Source organism: Volvox carteri (assembly GCF_000143455.1).
Source record: "Volvox carteri f. nagariensis unplaced genomic scaffold VOLCAscaffold_12, whole genome shotgun sequence".
NCBI classification, from domain to species: Eukaryota; Viridiplantae; Chlorophyta; class Chlorophyceae; order Chlamydomonadales; family Volvocaceae; genus Volvox; species Volvox carteri.
Genome location: NW_003307555.1, coordinates 1,490,226 through 1,516,163, shown reverse-complemented (window position 1 = coordinate 1,516,163; position 25,938 = coordinate 1,490,226). Strand labels below are relative to the sequence as shown.

Genomic DNA, 25,938 nt, shown 5'->3' with positions numbered 1-25,938 from the left:
ACATTATGAGACGCATTACGGAGGCATAACGGTGGCATTACCGTCTCCAAATGAGTGTTATATTAAATTCATGATGATATGCTTATCGAGCTTAGATTTAGACTTGATGTCGGAGGTGTACCGCGATGGCATGTGGTGTTGGTTGTTTTCAAGCTGTTATGCTCCCGATTTAGGCGATGGATAATGTGATTGCCTAATCTTTAATTCCCAAGAGCCCTTTCTTCGGTGTGCGCGATCCATCCGCTCCACTTCACGCCCGATATGTTGCCGACCTATTCGGTGGCCCACCTCACGCACCACGACGTGTAATGCCAAACGGCACTATGCCATCACCTTGTAGTGCGGTAAAATGCCGTACCTACGGGGATTGGGGGCTGGTATTATCGCACCTGGGGAGGCCAGGCGAAATGGGGAACACTCCCCAAGTGCCACCTCTCCGCGTCTCACCATCACCACCGCCACTACCATCAGGTGTGGGTGGAAGAGGGCGGGGCGGGGTTGTGCCTGTGTTTTCCTCCCTTCCCCCACCCCCTTTCCCTCTCCCTCCCATCCACTACTTTTGACGCCATCACATCATTGGTATCCTTCCCTCCACTTTTTAACCCGGTAGTCGCCTTGGGCACCTCACTGCCCCTCCCAATCGGCCTGGGGGCCCAGCTCCACCACCACCGGCGAGTACTCGTCGTCGTCATCCTCCCCTAGGACCTGAACAACATACACAAACATACAGATATACATATAGATACACACACAGCAGATTGGGGGTTGTAGGGGAGCTGTGTCAGTGTACCGGGTAAGTGTAGGTCGGTCGAACATCGATTGGAGTAGGGTCGCCATGCTGGGTGGGGGGGTGGGGGGGGGGTGACAACAAGGGGGGGGGACCTTCCGTCCCAGGTGGGCACCTCCCTGCTCCTGGTTGACTTGGCCTCACAACCAGGAAAGAGAGGACAAGGCACATTTGTAATACAACACAACACAGACCAACACAACACAACACAGGCCAACAACAGCAGTAGCAGTAGCAGCTGAAGCAGCAGTAGCATCCCAAAGCAAAACAACCGCCAATACATCGCAAACACAACGTCCCAACACCTCAAACCAGCTACCGACGCAGCCCAAACAACCCTGTGCTGTGTTCAACTTCCCCTCCCTCTATCTCGCTTTTCTCTTCACCCCCAACCCCCGACAAGCCGAGTTCCAGACCCCGGGCTCTACGACCCCGTACCCCCCGTGTAGCCCACCCCGCCTCTTGCTCCAAGACCCACACCCGCATGCGCCGCATCCTCCCCCCCTCACGCACACATACATACACTCCTCCATCACCCCTCACCCTCACTTCCTCCACCCACCTCCACACCATCGAACTGCCAGCCAACCGTCCTGCTGAGCAGGGCACGAAGCTGGGTCGCCTACACGGGCCCCCGGGGGGGGGGGAGAAGGACGGGGGGGAAGACGAACCACGAGCGAGTGAAGCTGCTGCCAGGGCAGTAGTGTACCAGAAGTAGGACTGACCAAACGGCTTTCGGGAAGGGGGGAAGGAGGGCGGCGAAGGAGAGGGGGAGAAGGGGGAGAGGGGAAAGAGCACTTGATTTGGAACTTGATTTGGGGGCGAGCTAGAAGATGGCGCGCGGAGGTAGGGGCCTGGGCGCAAGACACGCAGCATGTAGGGTTTTCCCAATCCTAGACCTCCTTTCCCTGGGACTGCCAAGAGTTGCTCAGGTTGCCTAGCACGGTATGCACACACACGCACACGCACCCACCCACCCACCCACAGACAAACCTCCCCCTCCCACCCTCCCACCCCTTCTCGTCCATCCCCCCCTCCCCTTTCCAAACCCCCTCCACTCCCCCTCCTCGCACCTCGTACAGCAGCCTGCTATCCACCTCCCCCGGCTCCGCCTCCCGAAGCACCTCGAACCAGCTGTCCAGGTGGCGACGCAGGAAGCAGTCCCGACCCCCCCCCGCCAGCAACACTTCCTCAACCAGCAGGGAGGATGACCCGTGGGTCGCAGCAGCCACAAGGTCTTCTTTGCTCTCAAGGACACCAGCAGCGCTGGAGGGAGTTCGAAGGAGGGTAGAGGGAACAGAGGCAGCTGAAGAAACCACCTGGCTATCATACACACATACATACATACATGGTGCCCCATACATGGTGCCCCATGGTGCCCCATACATACATGGTGCCCCATACATGGTGCCCCATGGTGCCCCATACATGGTGCCCCATACATACACACATACATACATGGTGCCCCATACATGGTGCCCCTCTCGCTGGGGAGAGCAGGGAACTGCCTCGGGAAAGGTGGCCGCTGGTGAAGCTATACCAACCTGTAACAACATCATACATACATACATACATACATACATACATACATACATACATACCACATATGTGAGTACTTATGTACCGATATGTAGATAAGTACTCACATACGCAAGGCCTAAGACACAAAAAATATGCTCATATGCTACGGCGCGGCATCATAGCCCTGGAAGGTCACGGGCTCGATTCTGACAGGTAGAGCGGAAAACCCCTCCCTGGGCATTACGCGGGTATAGTTGCATTGGGGCCCCCTGCCGACGGACGGTGATGTTGAAGACCTGCTCGCCGACCGGGAGTGGAGTGAAGTTGTGAGGAGTTGACGCCGCCGTTGATCCGCCGGAAGATTCCCTTGGATGATGTTGGTGGTGGTGGTGGTGGTGGTGGTGGTGGTGATGATGATGATGGTGTGCTGTTGGGTGCAGAACCCGGAGAAACTCCTCTGACTTCACACAAGTCATCACTCACTCACTCGCACTGACGTCTGATGATGATGATGATGATGATGGTGGTGGTGGTGATGTTCCGAGGAGGGGAATCACAGCACCGGGGAGGGAGGGTGGTAGCAGGGACTGCCAGCGGGCTACTAGGGTAGCGGCGCGGCTGCACACGAGGGTGAAGCTATTATACCCCCCTATACTTCACACACCATACATACACTCGTACATACATACACATACACCATCAGCAATCGTGGGGGTGTCCTAAAGTCAAGCCGCGAGAAGAAAAGAAAGGCCACTTACCTTTTCTCCTTCGCGGCTTGACTTCAGAGAACACCCCCACGACCACTACTACCCCCACCACCTCCACGTAACCGGCACCAGGTACAGCCGTCGCCCCCTACCTCCCACACGGCCTCCCCTTACCCCAGCCCCCCTGCCCCGGGGGTGGGGAAAAGACGAACCACACACGAGTGAAGCTGCTGCCAGGGCAAGAGTGTACCAAACGTAGGGGGGGGAGGAGGAGGAAAACACACCTGTCAGCCGTGTCAGCCAGGGCGCATGCAAGCTGTGCCCTCAGCGCCGCCAGGAATGCGGCGAAGGTGGCGGCGTGGCGGCTCTTTCCCCCCAGCGCCGCCGCCTCGCAGTTGAGGAACAGAGTCACCAGGGACCGCCACTGGTAGAAGCCTGCGGGGCACGGGGGGGTTGGGGTTTTGTGGGGAGAGACCTTGTTCAAGGGGGGAAGTTAAGGGGGGTTGGGGGGGGGGGAGAGGTGAGGATACACACAGGTTAGGCACTACTGGTAAGGCACGGACCATTGCCCCCGGGAGATCCCGGGATCGAGACCCTGACAGTTGACTAGGGTGACTGGATGAGGGTGTCCCGAAATACCGGGGCAGGCAGGGTTTCGCAGGGTAGCTGCCACGGGTGAAGATATACCCCCCTGTCCCACACATCATACACACGTGTGATGTGCCGGTCCAACACGTGTTTCGCAGCACCTACCCCCATAGGTCTGCGGCTGGTGAGGAGAACATGCCGTACAACACGAAACACACACGGTGCTGTCGCGATGACAGCGTGACCCGCCAGTCAAATGAAAAAACGTGTCCCCCCTCGGACTAACAACTAAAACCAACCGATGCAGCTAACGGCTGCGCCATCGCCCCCAACTTACACGCGCTCTCACCCTCACCCTCACCCCACCCCCGCCCCACAACCCACTCACTTTGTAGTGACTGTCCGTACACGAAGGCGACGAATGCAAACTGCATCTCCCCCACCACCGCCGCCACATCTCCCCCCCAGCGATTGACCGCCAGCGCCTCCAGCTGGGCACTGCGGTCCATGTTGAGCGCGGTCAGCTGTGCGGCGGTGAGACCTGACCGGCAAGATATGCGGAAGGGGACGAGGGGGAGGCGGCGGTGCGGAGGGGGGAGTTGGGGAACGAAGGAACACACTTAGGCAACACACGAACCTTCAGACTCAACCCCCCATTCACCGCACGCAACCCCAGCCCACCTAACAACACCCCACCTCCTACACCCCTCACCTCCCCCTCCGACCAACACAGCAGTCCGGTTATCCGACCGTCCTCGACCACCCCCTCGACCACCTCCCAACCCCCCGCCCCCACTGCCGTCGAGTCTTACCTACCCCGGCTGTCCTTACCGCTACCGACTGCGCAATAGAGGCCCCCCCGCACAGGGGGGCAGTACACCCCCCACCCCACCCCACCCAGGACCGCCCGAGCCGCTTCCCCGACCTCACCGGGGCGGGAAGATCTCAGACGCACACATACACATACACACACACATACAGGGACACACACGGGAGCGGTGGCGCACCTGCTTCCTTCACCAGTCGAGGCACCACCGAGTAGAAACACCGCCCTGACGAGGTGCTGCTCTTCATGCCGCCGCCCTCCGTCGCTGAGGTACTGCCGTTATCCACTGAAGCTGTTCCTCTCGCTGCTACTGCTGCTGCTGCTACTGCGTGCATTGTTCCCCTCTCCAAACCCCCTCCCCCTCCCCCTCCCCCGCCCCCTCCGTCCTCCACCTCCATATCGGAAGGACCCGAGGTGCGGTCCCCGGGGGCGGACGTGGCGGCAGTGGGAGGGGGTGGGGGAGGGGGAGGAGGTGGGGCCTCAGGTACAGCAGCTGGTGGTGGTGGTGGTTGTACGGCAGCAGCAGCAGCTGCAGCTGCCTTGCGAGCTGTACGACCCTCCTGCAGATCACACATCCACATCCACAAAAGCATTCCTGCATCTGTATGCCCACATGTGTGCCCCGACATTCCTTGGCATGCACCAGGTTAGGGCGGGTGAGGGGCGGGTGAGGGCGGGGTGATGAGGAAACACACGGAGCTGGCTAGGTAGGTAGGTAGGTAGGTGGGTGGGTACCCCCATCCCCGTTCAGGGCCACACAAGCTGCCGGACCTACCAGCAGTTGCTGCCGCAGCCGCGCCTCCGCCTCCGTCCTGGGCCGACCCTCCACCCCGCCCGCCCCACCACCACCACCGTCCTGCTCGTCCAACTCCGCCTCTGCTGCCGTACAGATGTTCACCCCCACGGGCTGGATCGCGTCAATAATTCGCTCGTCCAGGCAGCTTGTTAACTCCCGCCACTGCCGCCACGCGTGGAGATTGTACGGCGCCAACCCCCAGTCAAACTCGTACCGCCGTACACCCAGCGCGTAGCGCTGTGCCTGTGGAGGCGGGTGTTCACGCACAGAGCCGGGCAGCGGGGTTAGGCAGGGGGGAGCCCCCCCTACTGTGTTTTGACTGGGCTGAAGGTCCCTAGGCACCCACGGGTACGTGTGGCTGTCGGGGTTATAACCCACCCTGCAACCCCGGCCCCTTCACATGCGCCTCATTCGACATACACGTTCCTTAACTCAGACTGCGGTGTTTAGTGCTTATTGTTAATATCATGCAGCTGAGGAGCTACTGTCACTATTTGATGCCCCTGGCCCCCTAGGACGTGCTGCTGCTGTTATCTGGCATTGAAATGGATTCACGGAGCTCCCCCCTTTCCTCCTTCCCCTTCCCTCCCTCCCTCCCCCTCGGCCCCCTCCCCGTTCTCTCGCTTCCCCCATCGGGACTACCAAATCCCGAAAAGGAAATGTCGTTAATATGCAACGGTAGATTGTGCAGTGTACTTTGATGGCCTGTCTGTGTACTATTCGCCATCATCCCAAGTGATGGTTTTGGAAATGACCCACGGGTCCAGAGGAGTGGCCCTGCACCAGCAGCGCACCTCTTCGTCCGGCAGCTCCACCAGCAGCTCCCCAGCAGCGTCATACTTCCGTACGATGACATTGTCGGTGGAGACTTCTCCTGCTGCTTTGCCAGGCGCAGCCTTGACATTGAAGAAGAAACCGGTCACCGGGCTCATACCGCCGCCGCGTTGTTCCGAGCCGGGGACGCTGTAGCACACAAAGTGAGGTCCTGGAGGCAGCATTTTAACGCCACGAAAGCGGGGACCGCATCGGAAGGCCTGTAGATGAGTTGGATGGGACGGTATGGGTGGAATGGCGAATCGTCGGGTCGCAATTTGCCAACGCCTCAGGCGACATACATAGCTTATTCATTTCAACAAAACAATGAAATCCAATTCATAAGCAGTAAGTATATGCATGAAAACGGGGTTGTACTTGCCGGGGCGCCGCAACTCCGGGAGATCAGTCCCGTAAGCGCCCTGAGAACACGGCTTTCATATTGGGCTTACCATATGATCAATACCAAAGTATGAGCCCTCCGGAAGGCCAAGGACAAGTAGCGCACCGCCTTGGTCCGCCAACTGCTGCGCGACATCAGCCTCAAGCTGCACTGTATAAGGCACACTTCTTGCCATAGCAAGTTCTTTGTTGATTATCTGATTATGTACAAAAGATAAGGGGCTCTAATGGAAAAGGATAGAGTCCTAAATCGCCACAACCTGCCCTTCCAAAGTTGCGACTTTCCACTCCCAACACATTGCCAGTCTACCCGCACGATAAGCTTTCTGTACTTCGTGAGATGATAGCAAAAATGCCGCTTGCAAAAATTGTTGCTGCTAAACAGGCTTGCTGAGTAAGATTGCAACTACTGCAACGACTACGTTGTACGATTCCCTTCTGTAACCAACGGTAGATTTTGACAGCGGAACCCGACGGTATCTACCCTGCGGTAATCTCCCTCCTCTCATTTGTCTGCTCTTCTTAACGCGACCCTGCTACTTTTGCATACTTCAACAGCGCCAGCGCCACCTCGCCAGCACCCGTCTGAGCCCCTGCTGCCTTTCCTCATACATCGTCCTGCAGCTACCTGTACGGCCAGGAGGTCCCGCGGTGGGCTCAGGGGCTCTGACGAATCAGACATCTATTCAGCAACAATTAACTCATTGGTCCGCCGTATGAAGACCTGGCTGCCGTATCTGCATCATGGTCTTGCATGTCTGTCTCTTATCTGTCTTTCCGTCTCTGTGTGCGTGCATGTGTGTGTTTGTGTGTTCAACCGAGCCCAGGCGCGAGGAGGAAGCAGCGAGGCGGCTGGCACACAGGAAGTCGTCACCGGTGCAGCAAGGGCTAGAAATAGCTGAATACAGGCCGGGGTCGGGGTCGGGCGTGTTGTGTATAGGGGCCAGGGTGAAGTGTTGTGTATAGGGGCCAGGAGGAAGTGTTGAAGGTAAACCGATGCAACACGGAGGTGGGAAAGGGGAGGTCGGTTGGGCGCATAGCCCCTCCCCTGTCGCCTAATTCCCCGTACGCACACAACGACCTCAGGCCCCCCGGGAATAGGATACCACTAATCTGCACACAAACACTATTCGTGATGCGGCAGTAAAACGGCGCGTACACGAACACGCACCCTCCTCTCGACTGTCGTTGATCCTCTGTTGTGGTCATTGCGGCTCAGCGGAGATATCGGCTCGAGAAGTGCCTCTAAACGTGCGTCCAGCTGCTTTTACATTCTGAATATATACGCCCCGCTCTTCGAGGGTGAAAGGCCGTTTGCGAACTTTGCTTTAAAGCGCTGTTTCAGCGCTCCAGGTGGTTTACAGTTTTGCGGATTCCCTTCACAGTACCCAGACAGACAGACAGACAGATAGACAGACAGACAGACATCCACCCTCCAAACGGGTTTGCAACTGCCTCCTGACCAAGGACGGCCGAACCTAGCTGTACGAACGTGCGCAACGTAATGTTTACGTGCACCATCACGGCCGAGCTGAAAGACGACACCAGCACCAGCAACAACAACAGTCCCCTGCCGACCTCACTTCCACTTGTTGAAAATCGTACAAACGTACATAACGGGCTCTCTCATTCCAGACATGTACGGCACTTTGCGCAGGGACATTCTGAAACGCCGTCCCCTTTTCTTCCATCTCCCTTATCTTCCCCCCGAACATACATACACACGCACACCATCACCCACATACACCCCCCCTTCTCGCGACTCCCATCCCCTCCCCTACACACGCACACCTTCGCAACACTGATCCGACCCAACACGCACAGTCATTTATTGATTCACTACGCCCGCGCGATGCAATGTATCTCCGAGGGGCCCCGCCACACTACCTCCATCCACTCCAGCCAGAAACCCGAGGGACATGCGGTGGCCTCCCCCCCCCCCTCCCCCCGTTACCCCTTCTTATGCCTCTTTGACCTTTTGCATGGCATTACAATCGGCCCCCCAACCCCCACCCCACGTAGGAAGCCTCTTGGTGTGTGTGGATTCGACTGGGGGTGAGGGAGGTCGGCTATGCGGCGATAAACATACAGCACATACATTAAGGAGGGGGGACGCGCCAGGAGGAGGGAGCGGCGGCTCCCCGTCCCGCCCCTCCTCCTCCCCCGCCACTTTCTCCCTCCAGTCGACACCAAATTTAACCCAACCCACAGACACACCGCCATCAAACACAACAGACACACACACACACATACACACGCACGTTCTCTTCCCCTCGTTCAACATTATTGGCATTCCTCGATGCTGCACCTGAGCCAGACCCGGCCCTCGAACACGAAGCGCCGCCATGCCGCCTCGTCCCGGTCGGGAGTGAGGCCAAAGAAGCCCCACAGCCCCACGGGACATGCGTTCATGACGTGGTAGCTGAAGCTCTTCCGCAGGCTGTAGCTGCCCTCACCCAGCACACCGGCGTCCTGTCGGGCGCATACCGTGGCCTTGACCTGTTTTTTGTGTGAAGGAAGGAGGGGGGAAGGGGGGGAGGAGGGGAGGGGCGGTGATGGGTTGAGCAATTATGAAAGAAGAGGGTTGGGGGTTGAAGGGACATTCCAAGAAGCAAGGGGAGCAGGGCTCGGGGGGCAGGGGGGTGTGCATGTGTGCATGTGTGCGTGTGTATGTGTGTATTTGCATGGAGAGAGGTCTGATATAGTTCGCCAGCAGGGATATAAGCATGTGTCTGTACGACTGTACAACCTCTTGCAAGTGCTGTGCAATTATTATGATGACGTGCGCTGCCCCGTCTCACCTTTCCCTCCCTCAAACACCAATCTAACCCCCCGATAAACATAGCTGCATACCCCCTCCCCCTCCCCCCCCACACCACACACACACACACACACACACACACATACCCCAACACGCACGACACGTCTTCATTGATCCTGAGAAATAATAAGCTTTAGATTATTATGCTCAGACACGTTACTCTCACACACACACACACACACTCTCTCGTTAACCCCAATTACTTCCACATCCAAGCACCCCGACTACAAACCCGCCTCTGGTCCACTGCAGCATCACCCTCCTCAACACCTTTCCCCCCTCCCCTTCACCCCCTCCCCCTGCTCCGGTTGTCGTACCTTGACACACGGCAGGCTGTGTTTTTTTCCCGCCAGCTTGACATTACATGCAAGCCCCATGTGCTCCCGATACTCCGGAGGCTGCAACCAAGGGGGGGAGGGGGAGGGGGGAAATCATACGAAGCGAGGATGGAAAAGGTTGAGAGGGGATGGAGAGGAGTGGGTGAATAAAAGGGACTCGGACATGAAGGCGCAGAAATACAAAACGCCCCGGTTGGCATGAGGTAGGGGAAGCTGTGTGATAGTGTGCAGAGTGTCACCCAACGCAACCGCCACCTGACGTCCAAAGCCGCAAACCGCTGGAGTACATATAGGAGGTGCGGAGGTGTATAAGGCCCTAGCCTAGGGGAAAGGGAGGGGAAGTGGCTCCAGTGGTGGGGGGGGCAGGGTCCGAGTGGCGAAACCCTGCCGGACCCAACAGCCCACGAGCACACACCCAGAATTCGTTTGCTCGTCCCAACTGTTTGCTAAGGATTATACGATGACTATCTCTGGACCCTGACCCTATCCCGGACCTTGACCCACATTGACCTAAACCGTAACCTCCTTTTCACTTGACTCACCGACCCACGGGTCGGTCGCTGGTTTCCTACCTACCTGTGAGGCGTCCAGGTCGTACCGCAACCACCAGTGGAAGCCGCCGAAGAACGCCGGCTCGCTCGTCACGACCTGTCGTACGATACACATATACACATACACACACAAAGAGCATGTGAGAAGTGGCACGGAAGCCGCCAAAGGGGCAGTAGCAGCGCCAGAAAGCAATGGGTAGGTGGGGATTGGGGCAACTATCCAACCCCACATATCAATACACACCGCCGACAAACCCCCCGCGCACAACAATGGGGAGCTTCTCGGAGCGGGTGGGCATAATCTCTCTTCCCCCCCCCCCCACACACACACACACTGGCGCCCCACAACTGCATGAAAGGCCCCAAAGCCCCTAACACCAACGTAGTAATTAGGGTAAACCATCGACGCAGACACACCCACACACATACACGCACTGGCAAGCAATCCCCAGGCAATCCCCGCTACCCCCCCCCTACCTGCAACGACCTGGTGGCCCTGGAATCGGCGTACAGCTGCTGCAGGGTGGCGAAGTCAATGGACCAGTCAAATGTGACTCGCTGCGACATGGGCCGGGGACGCGACACGAACACCGGGAGGGGGGTCTGCGGTGGGGGCGGTGCAGCCGCCGCCTCCACCACTGCATCCGGTGCTACTGCTGCTGCTACTGCTGCTGTTGTTGTACCACCTGTACTACCCAGCCTGCTATCCGGTTGTTGCTGTTGTTGCGGCGGATGGTGTCGGTTGGGTGTGGGTGGGTCGGGCTGTAGCAGCGGCTCTGGCGGTTGCTGTTGCTGTTGCTGTTGTTGCTGGGCTGCCGTACTGGTGTTCAGTTCGAAGAAGCGCTCGGCGGTGTACACGTCCCTGGTGGCGGCGTCCGCTCGAGACCAGGACAGGGCCAGCAGCAGCCGGGTGCTGTCCAGAGCGGAGATCAGCCAGGGGATCTGTGTGTACGTACATATGTATGTATGTATGTCGTTGGTTGTGAAGAAACGTAGACATATGGGTGATACGCGGGGCCAGGGAGGGGCGAGGAAGGGGGAGACAGGGAGGGGGAGACAGGGAGGGGGAGACATGGGGGGGAATTTAGCCGGGAGGTGTATCCCTGCATGGCTGCATGGGAAAGCTCTAGGGCCCGAGGGACTCGACAAGATAAGACGATCTATACTTAACACTCCCGTCTTCATCGGCCCCCCCCCCACACACACACACACCGGCAGGTACTGTAACTGAATCCTCGTCCCATGTCGTAAACAGGTTCAATTGCCGTACACGAAAACCTGCCAATGTCCGTTCACGCCAAATTGCTCCAAACATGCTAGATATAGCAATAAAATCCCCTGTGCCTGCTAGAAACTACCAACCAGGGGAAATTTTCAGACTACAGAATTTTGCAGAAAGGTAAGAATTATGGGAAAGAAATATCGGAGGCTCAAAAAAACTGGTTTAAACTAATAAACAAACACTTACCATCGGCAGTATGTACGACAAGTAGCTGTGTGTGCAGTGCTGCAGCCGCAGTAGCGCTGCCAGCTGACGGCGCTGCTCCAGGGAGGCAGTGGAGCCCTCGGGACCCGCCACCCACTCCACCAGGGCGGCCACGGCCGTGTTTTCATTCCACACGCGGGTTTCGGAGCTCTGTGCGTGCGTGTATGTGTGCGTATTGTTGGCAGATGTGTGGGACAGTGGGGAAGGGATGTGATGCAACAGAAACAACGACTTGAAACTGCGGAACGCCGTACACGTGTGTTTGTGTGCATGTGTGTGTGTGGGGTGGGTGGTTGGGTGGGTGGGTGCGGGTTGCGTGACAGTTAAACAATGCATCCCGCATTTAGCTTGGCAAAGAAAAAAATAAAGTAAATAAAAACCCAACACCCGTACATGCTCGCATACATACAACACACACACACACACACACACGTACCTGCAGCAGCAGCCGTATGGCCTCGTACGGCAGTCCCAGCAGTTGGGCCCTACGTGCCGGACAGTCCATGACCAGCTCCAAATCGCCCAGCTCCGAAACCAGCTTTTCCACCAACTTAGACAGCGCACCTTTCGAACGGGTGTTAAGGCGGGTGTGTGTGGCCGTGATGCAGAAGGAAACACAAAATCAGCTAACCACGTCCCCGAAAAGGGGATTTCAGTTGGTTGGTTAGTTGGTGGGTGGGTGGGTGGGTGGTGGTGGAGGAAGGCCCAGGAAGGAGAAAATGAATCCGTTGTGTATCAACCATCACATATCCCCGTGTATTGAAGAGTCGGGGCTTCATGAAAACACAATACGGCGGGTAGCTGTACAACTACGTACTGACTGGTTGGTTAATCGCAACCGTAACACCAACTGCAGTAACCGCCAAGCCGCCGTTGGAAAATGGAAAAGCCCGTTCCGTTCGCCTTGCCAGCTCGCTTACCGAAAAGCTGCAGTGCCGAGATGTACGGCAACACGAGAGCAAGAAACGAAACGACGTCTTGTGTTCGGCGATGTGTCATATGTTCCGCCGTGTCCTTCCGATCCCCTAACCACTAACCACCACTAACCACCACTAACAGAAAAGCGGAAACGCGGGGATTTGAGGCGTTGGGACAAATACGTTTACGCGGTTAGCTTCCTCTTGCCTCTGTGGGCCTTATCAAAGCTGTCGTTTTCTAAATCCTACGCGGTTGGAAGAAATTTCAAATACAAAAACTGAATATGAAAAAGGAAGAGAGGAGGGGTAAGCGTCGTACATAGCGAGGTAATCTACCGCGCGCAAGCTGGGGTTGGGATAGCAGGATGCCGGTTGGACTACGGTTGATTGATTGCAATACCGTACCGTACAATGCAGTACAATGCAGTACAATGCAGTACAGCTCAGCAATAAAAGAGATGTCTAAGTACTCACTGTTCAGCGCCCCGCCCGCCAGCAGCACCTCGGGCAGTTCGTACAACCGAAGCAACTGCTCCAGATACAGTCCCGACAGCGACAGCCCCGCGAATGCCGTATCCACCGCCGCCAGCAGCCGCCCCACCGCGTACTGGTCCGCCAGCACCAGCAGCGACAGCAGCTGGGAGGGGCTGAGGCCGGGCGGCAGGCGGCCTGCGGGACAGAGCGGGCAAAGAGCGGGGGGGGGGGGAAAAACACTACTCACATACAACACGTAATACACTGATATGTAGTGTATGATGTGTGAAACAGGGGGGTGTATCTTCGCCCGTGGCAGCTACCCTGCGAAACCCTGCCTTCCCCGGTATTTCGGGGCACCCTCATCCAGTCACCCTAGTCAACTTCTCAGTGGATCGCTCAGGTTCCGCACCCACCACCAGCATCCAACGGAATCTGCCGGGTCGACAGCGGCCCAACTCCATTCCTGGTCGGCTCGCAGGTTAACTTTATATATTTAGTGTATATATATGTATGTATGTTTTACTTTTACAACACATTACCACTGTCGAAGGCCCCCCCCAAAAAGCTATTAAAGCAGCTCCACGTAGTTTTAGCCACGGCCCGGGGCCCCTAGGCTTTCAGACCCCGACAACCCCCACCCCCACCCCCACCCCCCTACCCACCCCCTCATCCCCCACACCACACCACACCCCGCACCCAGCAGGGTGTCGCCCCTCTCTCCACCACCACAGAACTGACTACAGCACTAATGGATACTACACTACACCTCACCCATGTACATAAACTTGAGCATCATTTCAGCGATATCGACGTGGTCGGCATCCACGAACATCTTCAGTACGCCACGTCGGCCGCCGCCACCGCCGCCGCCGCCGTCCCCTGCCGCCACGCTGTCAGTCCAGTTCTGCAGAAGTGTACGGAAGTAGTCACTGGTCGCCGCCAATACGGCAGCGTGGACCGGGTACACCCGTACGGGTCGGGGACGCTGCGGCGGCAGCGGTGAGGGTCTCGCGGTGGCGGCGGCGCCGGCGCCGGCGGCGGCCCGGGTAGCGGCGGCGGAACGGCACAGGTTGCGGGTGGTCGGTGCGGCTCCGCCGCCGCTCCAGCAAACTGCGCCGCCGTCAAGCCCGTCACCGGCGCCGCTGGTCCAGCTATCCCACCGGCTGGCGGCGCCGGCACCGCTGCCGCTATACGGCACAAGTTCTCTGGCAGCAGCAGTGGACTCGGCTTCGCCGCATGGCAGGGTGTCATCGTCGGCAGGCCAACGGTTAATCGGTTCCAGAGCGTCGGCAGCTTCACGGCCGCTTGCCGCAGCGGCAGCGGCACTGCCACCGCCGCCGCCGCCGCCGCCAGCGCTGCCGTCACCTCCGTCGTCATCAAGCTCTAGGTGCATTATGGGATCGTACAACACGGCTGCAATGTCCTGATGCTGCGCCGCCGCCGGCGCGGAATGTGCCCGTGTGAGTCGTGCCTCCCCCGCCGCCTCCCCATCCCCCCTCGCTTCCGTACACCGTGATCGGGCAGATGACGCCGACCCGCAACCTGCCGCGTGCCGCCGCGCCGCTGCCGCCGGCAGCTGACCCCATTGCGGCGAGGAGGAGTAACTGATACCCTCCCCTCCATCTCCTCCACCTCCTGCTACAGACTCCCTTTCCGTCGCCGCTACAGACATCGCTGAAGTGCTTGATAATGCCGCTGTGGCGGCAGTTGATGCTGCTGTTACCTCCCCCGCTGCCATTTCAGATTCGGTGCCGGCTGCGTCCGGTTCCGCAGCGGCGGCAGCGGCGCCGCTAGCAGCCGCCGCCGTCACAAGTGGCGACGCCATCTCACCATGCCGACGTTCGCCGCCATCACCGCCACCGTCACCGTCACCGCCTGCATGTCCTGTAGGTCCTGCGGGCGCACCACCTACGCCATCACCGGAGAATCTCGCTGGCCATAAGGCCCGGTCGACGGCACCGCTCCGCCGCCTCCCGGCCGCTGTACCACAGTAGCCTGCGGCGTCAGCGCCCCCAGCAGGTGCCCGGCGACCGCGTCGCCCGCCTTGATCTTCCCCGCCCGCCCCTACCCCTGCCCCTCCCGCGGGGCTTGTGCGCTCGTCTGACCCCGGGGTTAGCGGGGCCGCTGGTGCCGTCGGCGGCGGCGGTGCCGTCGGCGGCGGCGGCTGTGGCGACCGCTGGTCCCTACTAGGTAGCGTATCGACGGCATGCCCGGTGGCGTGACGGCCTCCACTGCCACTGTCACTACCGCCGTGAAATAAATCGTCGGATGTGACAGGCCGCTGTGGTGACACCTCATCCGTAGAGGCTGCTTCTGCCGCCGCCGCCGCCGCCACCGCCGCCCGTGTTGGCGCCGCGGCTGCAGCGGAGGCCGATGACGGCCCTTCCTGGAGCTGTTCACCGGTCGCTGAACCGGCGGAGAGCAGCCCGGGGCCTGATGGCGCTGCCGCCACCGCCGCTGAATTGCGGGCAGTCGCCGTACCTGCACTGCTGCCGCTGACGGAGCGGCTGCCGGAGGACGGCGGCCGCCGACCCGTGGGTCCGTCTCGCCGGCCGACGCCATCCCTCGTTGCCGCCGCCTCTGTTGGAGCCGACAACGACGCTGCCGCAGCTGGCGGCCCAGATGACTGCTGCGACGTTTGTGGTGAAATGGTGGCGAACGACACGTTGTGGACATGGCCATTCGCGCCTCGTTGAAGGCCGCCGTCACCGCCGCCGTCACCGCCAGCCCTGGGCGGCATCATCACCGTAGTATTGCCGTTATGATGACCGGCCATGACCCCGCTAACACGACCGCTCCGGCTACCGCACGCAGCCCCTGCCACCGCTGCCGCTGCAGGCGCCACCCGGCGGGATTGCAGACTCGTGATGCGCATGTTTCGACTTTCGCCACTTCCGCCGCCGCCGCCGCCGCGACCAGCTCCTGCAGCCGCCGCCGCCGCTGCCGCATTTGCATCCACGTCATCATCTTCCCCCCATTGCAGCCTATCTGCGACCGGGGCTGCCGCCGCTGTCCGGCCATCAGGATCGTGCACTGGCGGTGCCACCGCCGCCACCGCCGCTGGCGGCGGCACGGCTGGCGTGCATGCTCGCTTTATGGGGCTGGGTGCAGTCAAGCCGGAAGAAAGCGCCCCCTCGCTGTCTTCATCCCCCTCCTGCGATGTGTGCAAGACACATGGCAACCAAGATTGCAGCGAAAGAAACCGAATCCAGTTTCGCTGGCACAAGCCTTCAAGAATACTAAAAACTGCCAAAATCACTGTATGCTATAAAGAATACTTTGGTGCCAGACGTTGCCAGACATTTCTTGCACGTCTTCTGAAGGATTAATTGGATTTTCCCAGCGCTCCAAAGTCAAACGCCGCAAACCCTTCCGCGAATCCTCCTTTTCCTTTTTCATACAGCTAATTGCTTACATAGGTACTCGTTGTGCCATAACGGTCTCTAAAATCTCACGATCCCATACCTCGAAATACCCCTCGTTTACGGGTAAACGCGCTACGGATTGGGCTTCGCCATCCCGTTATTTAGAGGGCTCCAAAGGAGTCGCCTGCCCTCCTAATCCTATTCCTAAAAGCCAGGCAAACCGCGCGGTTCCCATGCGCCCTCACAGCGGTCCGGTTCGAGCGGAACGTCACGCTGACAGGTTCTGCAGCTATGCAATAGTAGAACGAAAGTCACGCATCTCCAGTCCAGGAGAACGCGAATCCGCTGCGCCGGCCCATGTCGCTTTTTGCTATGCCGTGTTGTCCCTAGCTAACATAGCTTAATAAACGTCACGAAAAGGTTGACGCCCACATACGGCTTTGATGAGCCCGTCTTATAGCCTAGTTTTCGAAGGCGCCGGCGCCCGCGGCTTTTGCCGCGCACCGAGAAGATACCCCACTTTATTCCGCAACCCAGTTCGCCTCCCGACCTGCTGTATAGGAGGATGGACGTGCAGCTCCAGGACGAAGTCGGAGAACTACATCATCATCATCAGAGGCACATCAGGGAGAGTTTTTTAAGGTTAAGGAAAGTGCGCGAAGCAGTATTCTTGTTGCGATAAACGTCATCACACGCAGCTGCCCGATCCCGGTCAACCTGTCAAGCAGCTGCACGTTCGGCAAGATATGGTAATTGTGGTGCTATGGGGACAGGGCTTGAAATATGTCCAAGAGACCACAATTTCCTGTGATATCAGCTGAAAACGCACCTGGTAGTTCAGCCATAGCCAACCAAACTGCAGGGCACCATCGTCAGTTCCCGACGTGGTGTTGCTCATGATGTGTCTGCTACCAGAGGAGTGCTGCTAAGCTCCACAGGAGAAAGTCAAAACGCAAGTGGGCAGCAGTGGAGGAAGAGGTGAAAATTGCCTCGGACAAGGTGAAAAGCTCGGACGGCGTTGAAATGTAGCAGCCTCGGAGACAGTACAACTCTAAACATGCTTTTCATTATAGATTATGTTGCATCGTTACAGTATTTAAGTTTGGTGTCTCTTGTTGTCGAGGTACAGGTCCACTAAAATGATTGAGCGCGTCCGAGGCCCATGCCGCGCTCACATGCCCCCATCATAAGCAATACCGCACCCGATTGGCGTGACAAAAATCAAACACATTAAATACACCTTTGCACAACGTAAGCATCACATGTTCAGATGCATCCTGCAATCCTCCAGCGTACATTTAGTGGGCAGCCGACGTTAGCGGCCCATGGGTCAGTGGCGCTTGGAAGTCCCTTTATTGCCTCCTAGAGCTTCTGTTTAACCAATATTTTTAAAACTCGAATCAAACAGGCAACATCGGTTCGTTTGCTTTACAGGGGCGGAGGCGCAAAGTCCCCTGCAAGCTTGTAAAGCCCCACAGCCGGACCAACGAAACGAAATAGAATCCAGCCGCCCAGCAAAATAAAGACGGATGCATAAGCAGCTTTGTTTGCCCAAAATAGGACGCCGCGACGACCAAGATACAGTTCCGTTAGCTTTTGCCCCACGCCCATAGACTCCCAGCCTTCAGGAAACAGCTGCCCTTCCTTCCATTCCGCCATATTTTCGTACTGGCTGTCAATCTTTCGCTGCTGTTGAGAAACTCCTCGAATTGGAATGGGCTTCATAGCCTTCCCGGGGGAACCACCAACAGACGATGGCCGGGGCGATGCAGCTTTTCCACGTATGCTTGCCTCCAGCCGCTCCAAAGAAGCTTCCTTACTCTTCAGACCTGGATCTCCGCTTGAAGACGGCTCATTATCAGATTCTCCTGCCCGGCAAACACGCCAGAGCGGTCGCGCTTTCAAGGATGTCCCCGTTGCAGGCTGGAAGGGTGCTACGTTCCGCAGAATGTTGCACTGCTTTGTTAAGCACACATGGGCCATGGTTCTTCCAGCTTGCGGTGGCCTCTATTGACGTCGCAGATGAATACGCAAGAATTCTTTACACTGTAGAAACAAGTTCTGAGGGATGTTGCGTTGGCAACATAGTTCCCAAATTGCACCTGCATGGGATTCGGAGCTCGGTACTACTATGCAAGGAGGTGTCCTTCACACTGTAGCGACGATTAGTGCTGCAGGCTTTCAAAAGAGTATTCAGCGAATAAGTCATTAAAAATATACTAATTCAACAATACCTTGGCCCGTTTGAAGCTTTTCCGAGCAAGATGCGTGGTCAGATCACTCGAGGTATCCTTGCCCTCTTGCTAGCGACGTCACTGCTACTGGTGCCCATTCGTGCTGACGATGAGGAAGGAGTAATTGATGATGATGAGTATGCCGACGTTCAGCGTGCACACCTAATCGTCCGCAAGTTTGTCAAGGATGAGCTCGTTGTGCAAGGAAAGAACGTTACTGTGGAGATTGACATCTATAACTCGGGATTGAGGTAAGGTATCCGTAAATTACGGCTGTAAACAGCATGCAAATGATCAGGGGCATCTGCTGCAGCACTGCGGATGCAGTCAAGTTCCAGGATGTGCTCCCAGCCGAAGCCTCGCTTGTGGAAGGCTCCTTAGAAGCGGATCTGGGTAAAGTTTCTATTGGCAGCCACGTCAAGCACAGCTACGTTATTGTGTTCAACACCGGCAGCGTGGAAGTCACTCTGCCGACGGCGCTTGTTACTTACGTGTCTGACTCTGAAACCAACGAGGTTACGGTAAGTTGGGTAGTACAGATGGGATGAACTGTGCATGGTATGTGCCGTGTTTTGACATGAATATCTGTACGTTTCGGTACTCTGCAGGAGGGTGCCTCCACAGCCATGGCGCTTTACGTTATGACCCCTGTCCAGCAGCTGCAGCGGTACGCCCTCCAAGCGGTACGTACGAAGAGGGGGGTTACAAGCCGGAAATTACCCGAAAGCGACCCTCCCGGCGGTGTTTACAGTCGATGGTTTCTATCCGCTGGAGATTGCGTCCCCGCTAACCTGTGTGGTGGGCCGTTTCCCGAACAGGGTGCTTATGCGAGCCTCGGGTTCGCCCGTACCCCCTCGGACTGGCGCAACCTGGCAATCATCATTGGTGTCGTGAGCAGTCTCCTCGGTGGCAACTGGGTCGTGAAGAAGGTGCAAGCCTCAAACGTGAATCGGAAACGTGCAGCGGCTCTACGGGAGCTGGAGAAGAGCGATTAACCCGTGGTTTCATTATCGTGTTCACTTCGTGAAGCCCGCTGGGTGGTTTCTAGGAATGTATTCGTTCCGGAGGGAATTCACTGGGCTTTCGTAATGACGGGTGGATGCGACGCAGATGGTCGTTGTTAGGTAGGGGCGTATCATGGTTTTACCGTAGCGCGAAGGATTTGGCAACAACAAGCAAACGTGCGGTCGAGGAAGGGCACAGTTTACCTTTCTTATGTGCTTGTGTTTAAGGGCTTCTGACGTGGGCGGATTGACCAGGGAAACTGTATATACCAAATTGATAACGGGAGGTGTGCCGGACTAGACGACTGCAACAATGAAAATGTCTCACGTGCACATATGACATCGACGTCCAGACGGTGTTTTGGAATGACATCATAAGAGTCATGATAACTGAAATTATTAAACATAATACAGACGGTGCACACGACGGCGACCGATCCATGTTGCAATTACCAGCTCCATAATCGAATCCGCAACAAGCATCTTTACATCCTGGCAGGATGGTTAAACGAGCCCATGCAGCTCGCTCCTATTTCCCGAGTCCCGGCTTGTTAAAAACTAACATCTAACTGTAATGCCAATTTGATGCGCGGCTATCAACCACCAGCTCAAGCACCTCTACACTTCCAGCGCAGTAACACGTCGCAGCTTGGAACTCCGTACACTGTCCATATACTTAACCCCCGTCAGAGCCAGCATCAAGCGAGAGACAAGTTGTTACTTTACACCGAAACCCGAACCGTGCGAACCATTCTTCACAAGAACACAGAAAGTCCATCACCCGCCCAAGGCGGGTGCCGGCTGTACAGGTGGCGGCGTTTGTGCCGCAGACACCGCAGCCGGCGGTGGGGCCTGCTTTTTAATGACGCTCAACTCCCGCTCGCCTACCTCCCTTATGCTCTGGTTGGGATAGCGGATCAGGTAATCTAGCGCAAAGACCGTGGACGGGACTGCCAGTAACAGCCCCCACACCCCCAGGTTGTGCTCCGCTACCAGCAGCACCGACAGCACCATCAGTGGGTGCAGCTTGAGGTGTGCCGAGTAGATGGCCGGGTTGAGCGCGTAGGCCTCCACGAAATGTACGAGCGCCACCATGATAATTACCATGGCCAGCTTGACAAAGCCGTACTCGGTCAAAGCCACGAAGCCGATCGGCACGGTGGAGATGATGCAGCCCATAATGGGGATGAACGAGCAGAGGAAAACAAAAAGCGACAGCAGGCCGATGCCAGGAATGGCCAACAACCACATGCCCGCAGCGGTTAACGCGGTGTTGACCACCGCGATCTGGGCCTGCAACGCGAGAATGGGAATGCGGAATATGTGTGAGCGAAAAGGTGGTTGAAAAAAAGTAAGGAAGCGACACCGACGGGAGCGTCCTCACCCACCCGCCACCGCCCTCTGGACAGTAGCCGGCAGCTCAGCAATACGACCGATTCCGCAAAGCCAGCTCTTCCCGCTCCGCATATCTAAAACCCAGCTAAACCGAGCAAACAGCCTAAACCCTCCTTCCCCACCATCCCCTACGCTCACCTGAACTTGCAGTGCCTTTCCGAACAGCTGGCCAAAGACGGTTAGTACGGGAGCGACCTCGTTGAATACGGGCGCCAGCCGCGAGTGCCGCAGCGTCGAGATGCCACGCGATATGGTGGGCATGTCCCATACGAACAAAAAGCCCAAGATGAGACTCACTAGCGCCTGACGAGGGAAGGGGCGTGGTGAAGGTGGTACGTAAATGGTGGCGTCCTCGAGTGTCGAACGGGAGGGAGGTCGCCTAAAGACACTGGTGCTGCGGTGCATGGCCCACACCCTCTTCCCACGGCGCTTTCCCACACTAGCACTTGGCGCTGCTCCCCAATCCGTCTAACAGACGACTGCCGCCACCGGATTGGGGATGTGGCAGTTTGAGGATCCAAGCCCTAAATCCGCTTGTCCGCCCGTTGCCCTCCCTTGCTTTCATGCATACTCCCCCCCCGCCAACAACTGCGCCCCAGTATTGGACCGGGCCGCTTCTGACGCAACCCTGTTAGCCTGCACCCCGCAGTCCGCAGCTCGTCAGCAGGCCCTCCTACGAAAATTCAATCCCGGAATTTCCACCAGCCCCAGGGCGTCACAGGGAGTACCTTACACCCGTCTCGAGCCTCATTCTAACCTCAACCCACCTGTCCCCTCCCGCGCCCTGAGCGCATCACGCCCCCTCCCTCCCCTAACCCACCCCACCTGCAGGCTAAACTTGGCTACCGACTTCAGAAACACGGCCGTGTACTTAGCGGCCGTGTTGGTGTAACCCTTAAGCATGGACGATACGGCCAGACCAAGCTGAGTGCTGCGCTCCGCAGACCACACCTAAACACAACGCACAGGGTGTGGGTGATGCACCATTTGCAAACGTTGAAGCCCGACCGGGGGCGAGGTGGGGCGTGGCGGTCGGGGGGTGGGGAGAGGAAGTCATGTCGAGGTTGGAAAATTAGCTTGTGGATGGGCAGACAGACAATTTCGTGTCCTGGACGGCGGCTAGGCGGCAATCAAGTCCGGGTTCCAAGGCCCCCATCAAGAATGCTGACATCCCACAGATGCCTCGTGTTGCTAAGCCGTATTGTGTAGCATGGAATACGACCTACACCCCACAGGTGTCCCATTGGCATAGCTCTTAACGTCCCATTCCCAGCCAGGGACCCTCCACCACACGCATGCCTTCTCGCCCCAGGACCCCTGCCAGCACCAGATGGAAACCGTTTTGTTGGTGTCCTTCCCTACAGACACCCTACAACACATCGGGGCCCACCCAGCCCTACGCCCCGGTCCGAAACACTGCCTCTGTCAAGCTCAGTTTAACATTGCCACAGCACGCGATGCCGACACCTGTCACCATTGCAATCACGCCGTGCGAGTAAACGATAGCTGCCATAGCGCAACCAGGTAGATAGAACGCTAGCAGTCTTCACTGTACCGCCCGACGAGGCCCATCCTACTCCTGGCCGGTCATGCTCGCTACCACTTCCACTTCTGCTGGGCATGGTGTATTATAGTATAAGCTTTTGCCGTTCCCCTAGGCCCTAGGTTGATATCGCACCTGTGGCTCCGAAACCGACACCGCCGCTGCTGCTATGTCATTGCTGGTCGCCAGGTACACCGCCTTCTCCAGACTGTTCATCACCTGGTCTCTGTTCTTAGGCCGAGGGCGGAACAGTAGGTAGGCAGAAGAAGTTAGGCCTAGCTTGAGACGGCGCATAGGCGAGACCGAAGGTGCCGATGTGGGTTTTGCAGCATATGTCGGGAGACACGCCGTCAGGGGTGGATAAGCGGACAAGGGGTATATGGCGGCAGCTGCCGCCGCCGCTGCCGCAGCACCCACTCACAAGACTGGTTATGCTTCATGTGAACGAACGATTCCTCTCCACTTCACCCTAGGTGCGGCGGCCGAGTCACACATGACCCGAGTCGCACATGACCCGAGTCGCACATGGCAACATCGGAATACGTTATCAACTCACAGCTTTGTTGCCGTCAGGACCCCAACAGCACGAACAAGGTTCGATTTTCATACATGCCAGGCAGGTTAGCTGCTGTTCAGTACTCAACACGAGACTTGCTAGCCTGATGTTGGTGGCCCACCGTGCGCTGGGCTCCAGCGGACCATGGCCAGCACTCCGCGGCACACACCCCTTAACGCCCACCGCTCTGGTTCGCCAATAACCCCACTTTAAGCACTCGCACACAGCCCCTGTGCTTCATGTTTCCTAGTAGCCCTAGCAGCTCGGGGGCTCGGGTAACTATTAGGTCACGCGTGTGGAAAAGCACGAAGCAGCAAGGAGACCTTGCCCCACGTGCTTACCCGACACCGTGACGCATCTTCTCTACCAGGATAACCTGCGAAGAATGCCGGCGGCAGCAGGCGTGGACGGGAGCACAGAGGGCCAGCGGTAAAGGAGTTTTGGTTCATGTGGTATGAACGCGTGAATTGAAGCACTGGTATAGATAGATAGATAGATAGATAGATAGATAGATAGATAGATAGATAGATATAGAGAGAGAGAACAGGGCAGATCACACTCTGCACGTGGTAGCTCCAGGGGGGAGTACAGATGTGGTTTTCAGGGGAGACCCAAAATGTCATGCGATGGAGAGCGGCAATTGCGGGTTTCTTTCGTTCTTTCGCGCGCCTGTACCAAGGCGCGGCCGTCATGCGGCTCGCCGTGCGCACTTGCTCGAGCAGCAACCCTCCCTTTACGCGGGTTGGCTATGCCATATAGTCGCGATGCCGTTTGACGACAGTTGCAATAGAAAAGAAGGGTGCTGTAGCAGAACAATCGCGCGCAGTGGAGCTGCTTGCCTCCTGCGGGCGAGCGGGTCCCTTAAATGTTACCCACCGTTGCAGTGAACCAATCCAGGACCCTCCATCTTCCAAACCGAACCCAACACCCCCTGACAACCTAACAGGCCTAGGATTCGAAGCTCTCCCACGCCCAAGTGCTAACCCTTGGCCTCCCCTTCGGGAGAGAAGCAGCGTGGTACGTGTGCTGGCGCCGGGGATCGCAATTGTTTCAAATCACTCGCCGACCATGGGATGCCTCACCCAAATGTTGTCGCTTTGCAGCCTGTTGACGAAGTCGGCACCCTCCCGCGCGATGTCCGGGATGGTTAGGACACCTAGAAGCGTGAACACGCCCAGGATCATAAGGAAGTACAAGAGCACCAGCGCCTGCCGTCGAAATGTCGGCTTTGGGAACAGCGACTGCACTAATGGTGCCTCCTGAGCACCCTCTACAAAAGAATTTCCAATGAAGGACACGATAAAAGTCCCCAAGACCATCTGCGGCACCAGAAAGTAGCAAATGCTGAATGAGCCCAAGGCATGTGTGTGAGTCAGAACGACACTGCAACGCACCCCAGCGAAGTCATGAAGCTCGTATGCTAAAGCGGCCGCAGTTCCCCAGATAGCGAGCTTCTTGAAGGGAATGGCATTGATCAGCGCCTGCAACTCCGTCGGTGCGGTGGGTACCGATGCCGTGGCCGCTGGCGTGTCTGGCGAGCTGGACTGCCCGGAAAACGCGCTACATCGCACATATCGACTTTGACGGCATGTTCGATTCCGCTGGGGAGTCCCGAAACCTGTTGGAGGCCTGACGTGTGTTGGTGCAAATACGCAAGGTCGTGAGTGCGCCAGCAGCGGGCAGCCGCCTTTGCAGGCGAGCCGCCTCATGGGCCTGGAAGGCCTAATCCCGTCTGGTGATAGCGTGCACAACTCCGTTAACCGAATAAAAGGACCCAGTCCAGTAGGTGACGTGTGCATGCGGTTTCTCAGTGTTCTCTCTTAACATAGGTTACATGTATGAAACATATTTACGATCAAGAACGTCTAATGGTTGGTACTCCGCTGCGGGATTTCGTCCAGCATGGGATGCACGACTTTGCATGACACAGCACGGCCGTTTCATAAGTAAGATAGAGGACCCGCTGTTCTTGCAATGTTACTTAACCTACTGTGTAAAAGTTGCTGACAGAATTTACCTCCTCGTAAGCCACCAACACGTGAGGCTTTTCTCTGCGACTTACTGGATTGCACGCCGCTGTTGGAAGCCGTCCCGGCCATGCCTAAGACTGTTGGATTCCAATGGGAGCGTTATGAGGCCTGGCGGCACCACCCGCTGCTGAGGTGGAACAAGAAGGACTTCTTCCCTGGGCTAGGCCTCGGTGTGGCGGCATACCTTCTTTACGTGGCGTACGATAAGTCGCAGCCGAAGGAAGAGCATCACTGAAGTCGTGTTGCAATTTTTACTGTTCGAGTTGGATTGGACGGGTTCACAGGTTTGTCGGAGGACATCCCGCTTGAGGCATAATAGGGTATTGCAATTTAACGGACAGAGATATCTCAATGGCGTTCATGCCGTAGAAAGGAACGCTGGAATGGTGTAGGGTGCCGTGCTCTGATGGGCTAGGTTTGAACCGTTGAAATGTGTATGAACCATTTGGTGGTGTAACTTTTACATGATCTGTAGTGCATAAGGCGTCGCTGACGCTCTGCGGATGAACGTCACACCGTTAAAAAACCCGGATACTGCCACCATCTGTCCATGCCTCCATGCTCTCATAACCGCCTAGCAAACCAAACGCATCGACAGCCTACACGTGAGCAACACGTATGTGCCACATCATGGCAGAGCTGTTCACCTACGCACTACGCACTTCCGTGACGCGATAATGCTCTTAAACACGGTGGGGAGGCGGCAGCCGCGGCCGAGTCGCGTTCGGAGGCCACGGTGATCACGCTTGAAATCCTCGACTGGAGGCTCTTTGGGGCCGGA

At 57.3% G+C, this 25,938-nt stretch overlaps 6 protein-coding genes across 6 annotated transcripts; 2 read left to right on the top strand and 4 right to left on the bottom strand.

Moving 5' to 3' along the window:
* Positions 1-624: 624 nt before the first annotated feature.
* On the bottom strand, positions 625-6,616 carry VOLCADRAFT_117038 (uncharacterized protein; the record flags this gene model as incomplete). The annotated part of the gene is made up of 10 exons (XM_002948941.1): positions 625-705; positions 791-838; positions 1,350-1,409; positions 1,861-2,053; positions 3,300-3,450; positions 3,992-4,144; positions 4,611-4,989; positions 5,205-5,468; positions 6,020-6,259; positions 6,491-6,616. 10 exons carry the CDS (start codon positions 6,614-6,616, stop codon positions 625-627), a joined length of 1,695 nt encoding a protein of 564 aa, XP_002948987.1.
* Positions 6,617-8,723: 2,107 nt separating this feature from the next.
* Positions 8,724-17,293, bottom strand: VOLCADRAFT_89414 (uncharacterized protein; the record flags this gene model as incomplete). The annotated part of the gene is made up of 10 exons (XM_002948940.1): positions 8,724-8,939; positions 9,579-9,659; positions 9,855-9,920; positions 10,176-10,247; positions 10,628-10,708; positions 11,619-11,786; positions 12,073-12,200; positions 13,028-13,222; positions 13,802-16,184; positions 17,225-17,293. The coding sequence occupies 10 exons, from the start codon at positions 17,291-17,293 to the stop codon at positions 8,724-8,726; spliced, it is 3,459 nt and encodes a 1,152-aa protein (XP_002948986.1).
* A 178-nt stretch (positions 17,294-17,471) lies between these two features.
* On the bottom strand, positions 17,472-18,436 carry VOLCADRAFT_74041 (uncharacterized protein). The gene has a single exon (XM_002948939.1). The coding sequence runs from the start codon at positions 18,376-18,378 to the stop codon at positions 17,824-17,826; it is 555 nt and encodes a 184-aa protein (XP_002948985.1). The 5' UTR covers positions 18,379-18,436; the 3' UTR covers positions 17,472-17,823.
* A 223-nt stretch (positions 18,437-18,659) lies between these two features.
* VOLCADRAFT_117033 (uncharacterized protein) lies at positions 18,660-19,624 on the top strand (the record flags this gene model as incomplete). Its single annotated transcript, XM_002949036.1, has 4 exons — positions 18,660-18,880; positions 18,943-19,150; positions 19,238-19,312; positions 19,448-19,624. The coding sequence occupies 4 exons, from the start codon at positions 18,660-18,662 to the stop codon at positions 19,622-19,624; spliced, it is 681 nt and encodes a 226-aa protein (XP_002949082.1).
* A 394-nt stretch (positions 19,625-20,018) lies between these two features.
* On the bottom strand, positions 20,019-22,786 carry VOLCADRAFT_120703 (uncharacterized protein). The gene is made up of 4 exons (XM_002948938.1): positions 22,707-22,786; positions 21,854-21,979; positions 21,167-21,331; positions 20,019-20,926 (listed from the first exon to the last, which is right to left on the bottom strand). Exons 2-4 carry the CDS (start codon positions 21,929-21,931, stop codon positions 20,411-20,413), a joined length of 759 nt encoding a protein of 252 aa, XP_002948984.1. The 5' UTR covers positions 21,932-21,979; positions 22,707-22,786; the 3' UTR covers positions 20,019-20,410.
* Positions 22,787-25,109: 2,323 nt separating this feature from the next.
* Positions 25,110-25,692, top strand: nuoB12 (NADH:ubiquinone oxidoreductase 6.5 kDa subunit). Its single transcript, XM_002949035.1, has one exon. The coding sequence runs from the start codon at positions 25,225-25,227 to the stop codon at positions 25,390-25,392; it is 168 nt and encodes a 55-aa protein (XP_002949081.1). The 5' UTR covers positions 25,110-25,224; the 3' UTR covers positions 25,393-25,692.
* Positions 25,693-25,938: the final 246 nt, after the last annotated feature.

Excerpts from the sequence above, each read along its gene's own strand:
- VOLCADRAFT_74041 (XM_002948939.1), bottom strand. The coding sequence starts at position 18,378 with ATGGCCCATGTGTGCTTAACAAAGCAGTGCAACATTCTGCGGAACGTA.
- VOLCADRAFT_120703 (XM_002948938.1), bottom strand. The coding sequence starts at position 21,931 with ATGCTTAAGGGTTACACCAACACGGCCGCTAAGTACACGGCCGTGTTT. Across the intron at positions 21,332-21,853 it reads TAGCCAAGTTTAGCCTGCAG|GCGCTAGTGAGTCTCATCTT; the intron begins GTGGGGTGGGTT and ends TTCCCTCGTCAG. Across the intron at positions 20,927-21,166 it reads GAAAGGCACTGCAAGTTCAG|GCCCAGATCGCGGTGGTCAA; the intron begins GTGAGCGTAGGG and ends CTCGCGTTGCAG.
- nuoB12 (XM_002949035.1), top strand. The coding sequence starts at position 25,225 with ATGCCTAAGACTGTTGGATTCCAATGGGAGCGTTATGAGGCCTGGCGG.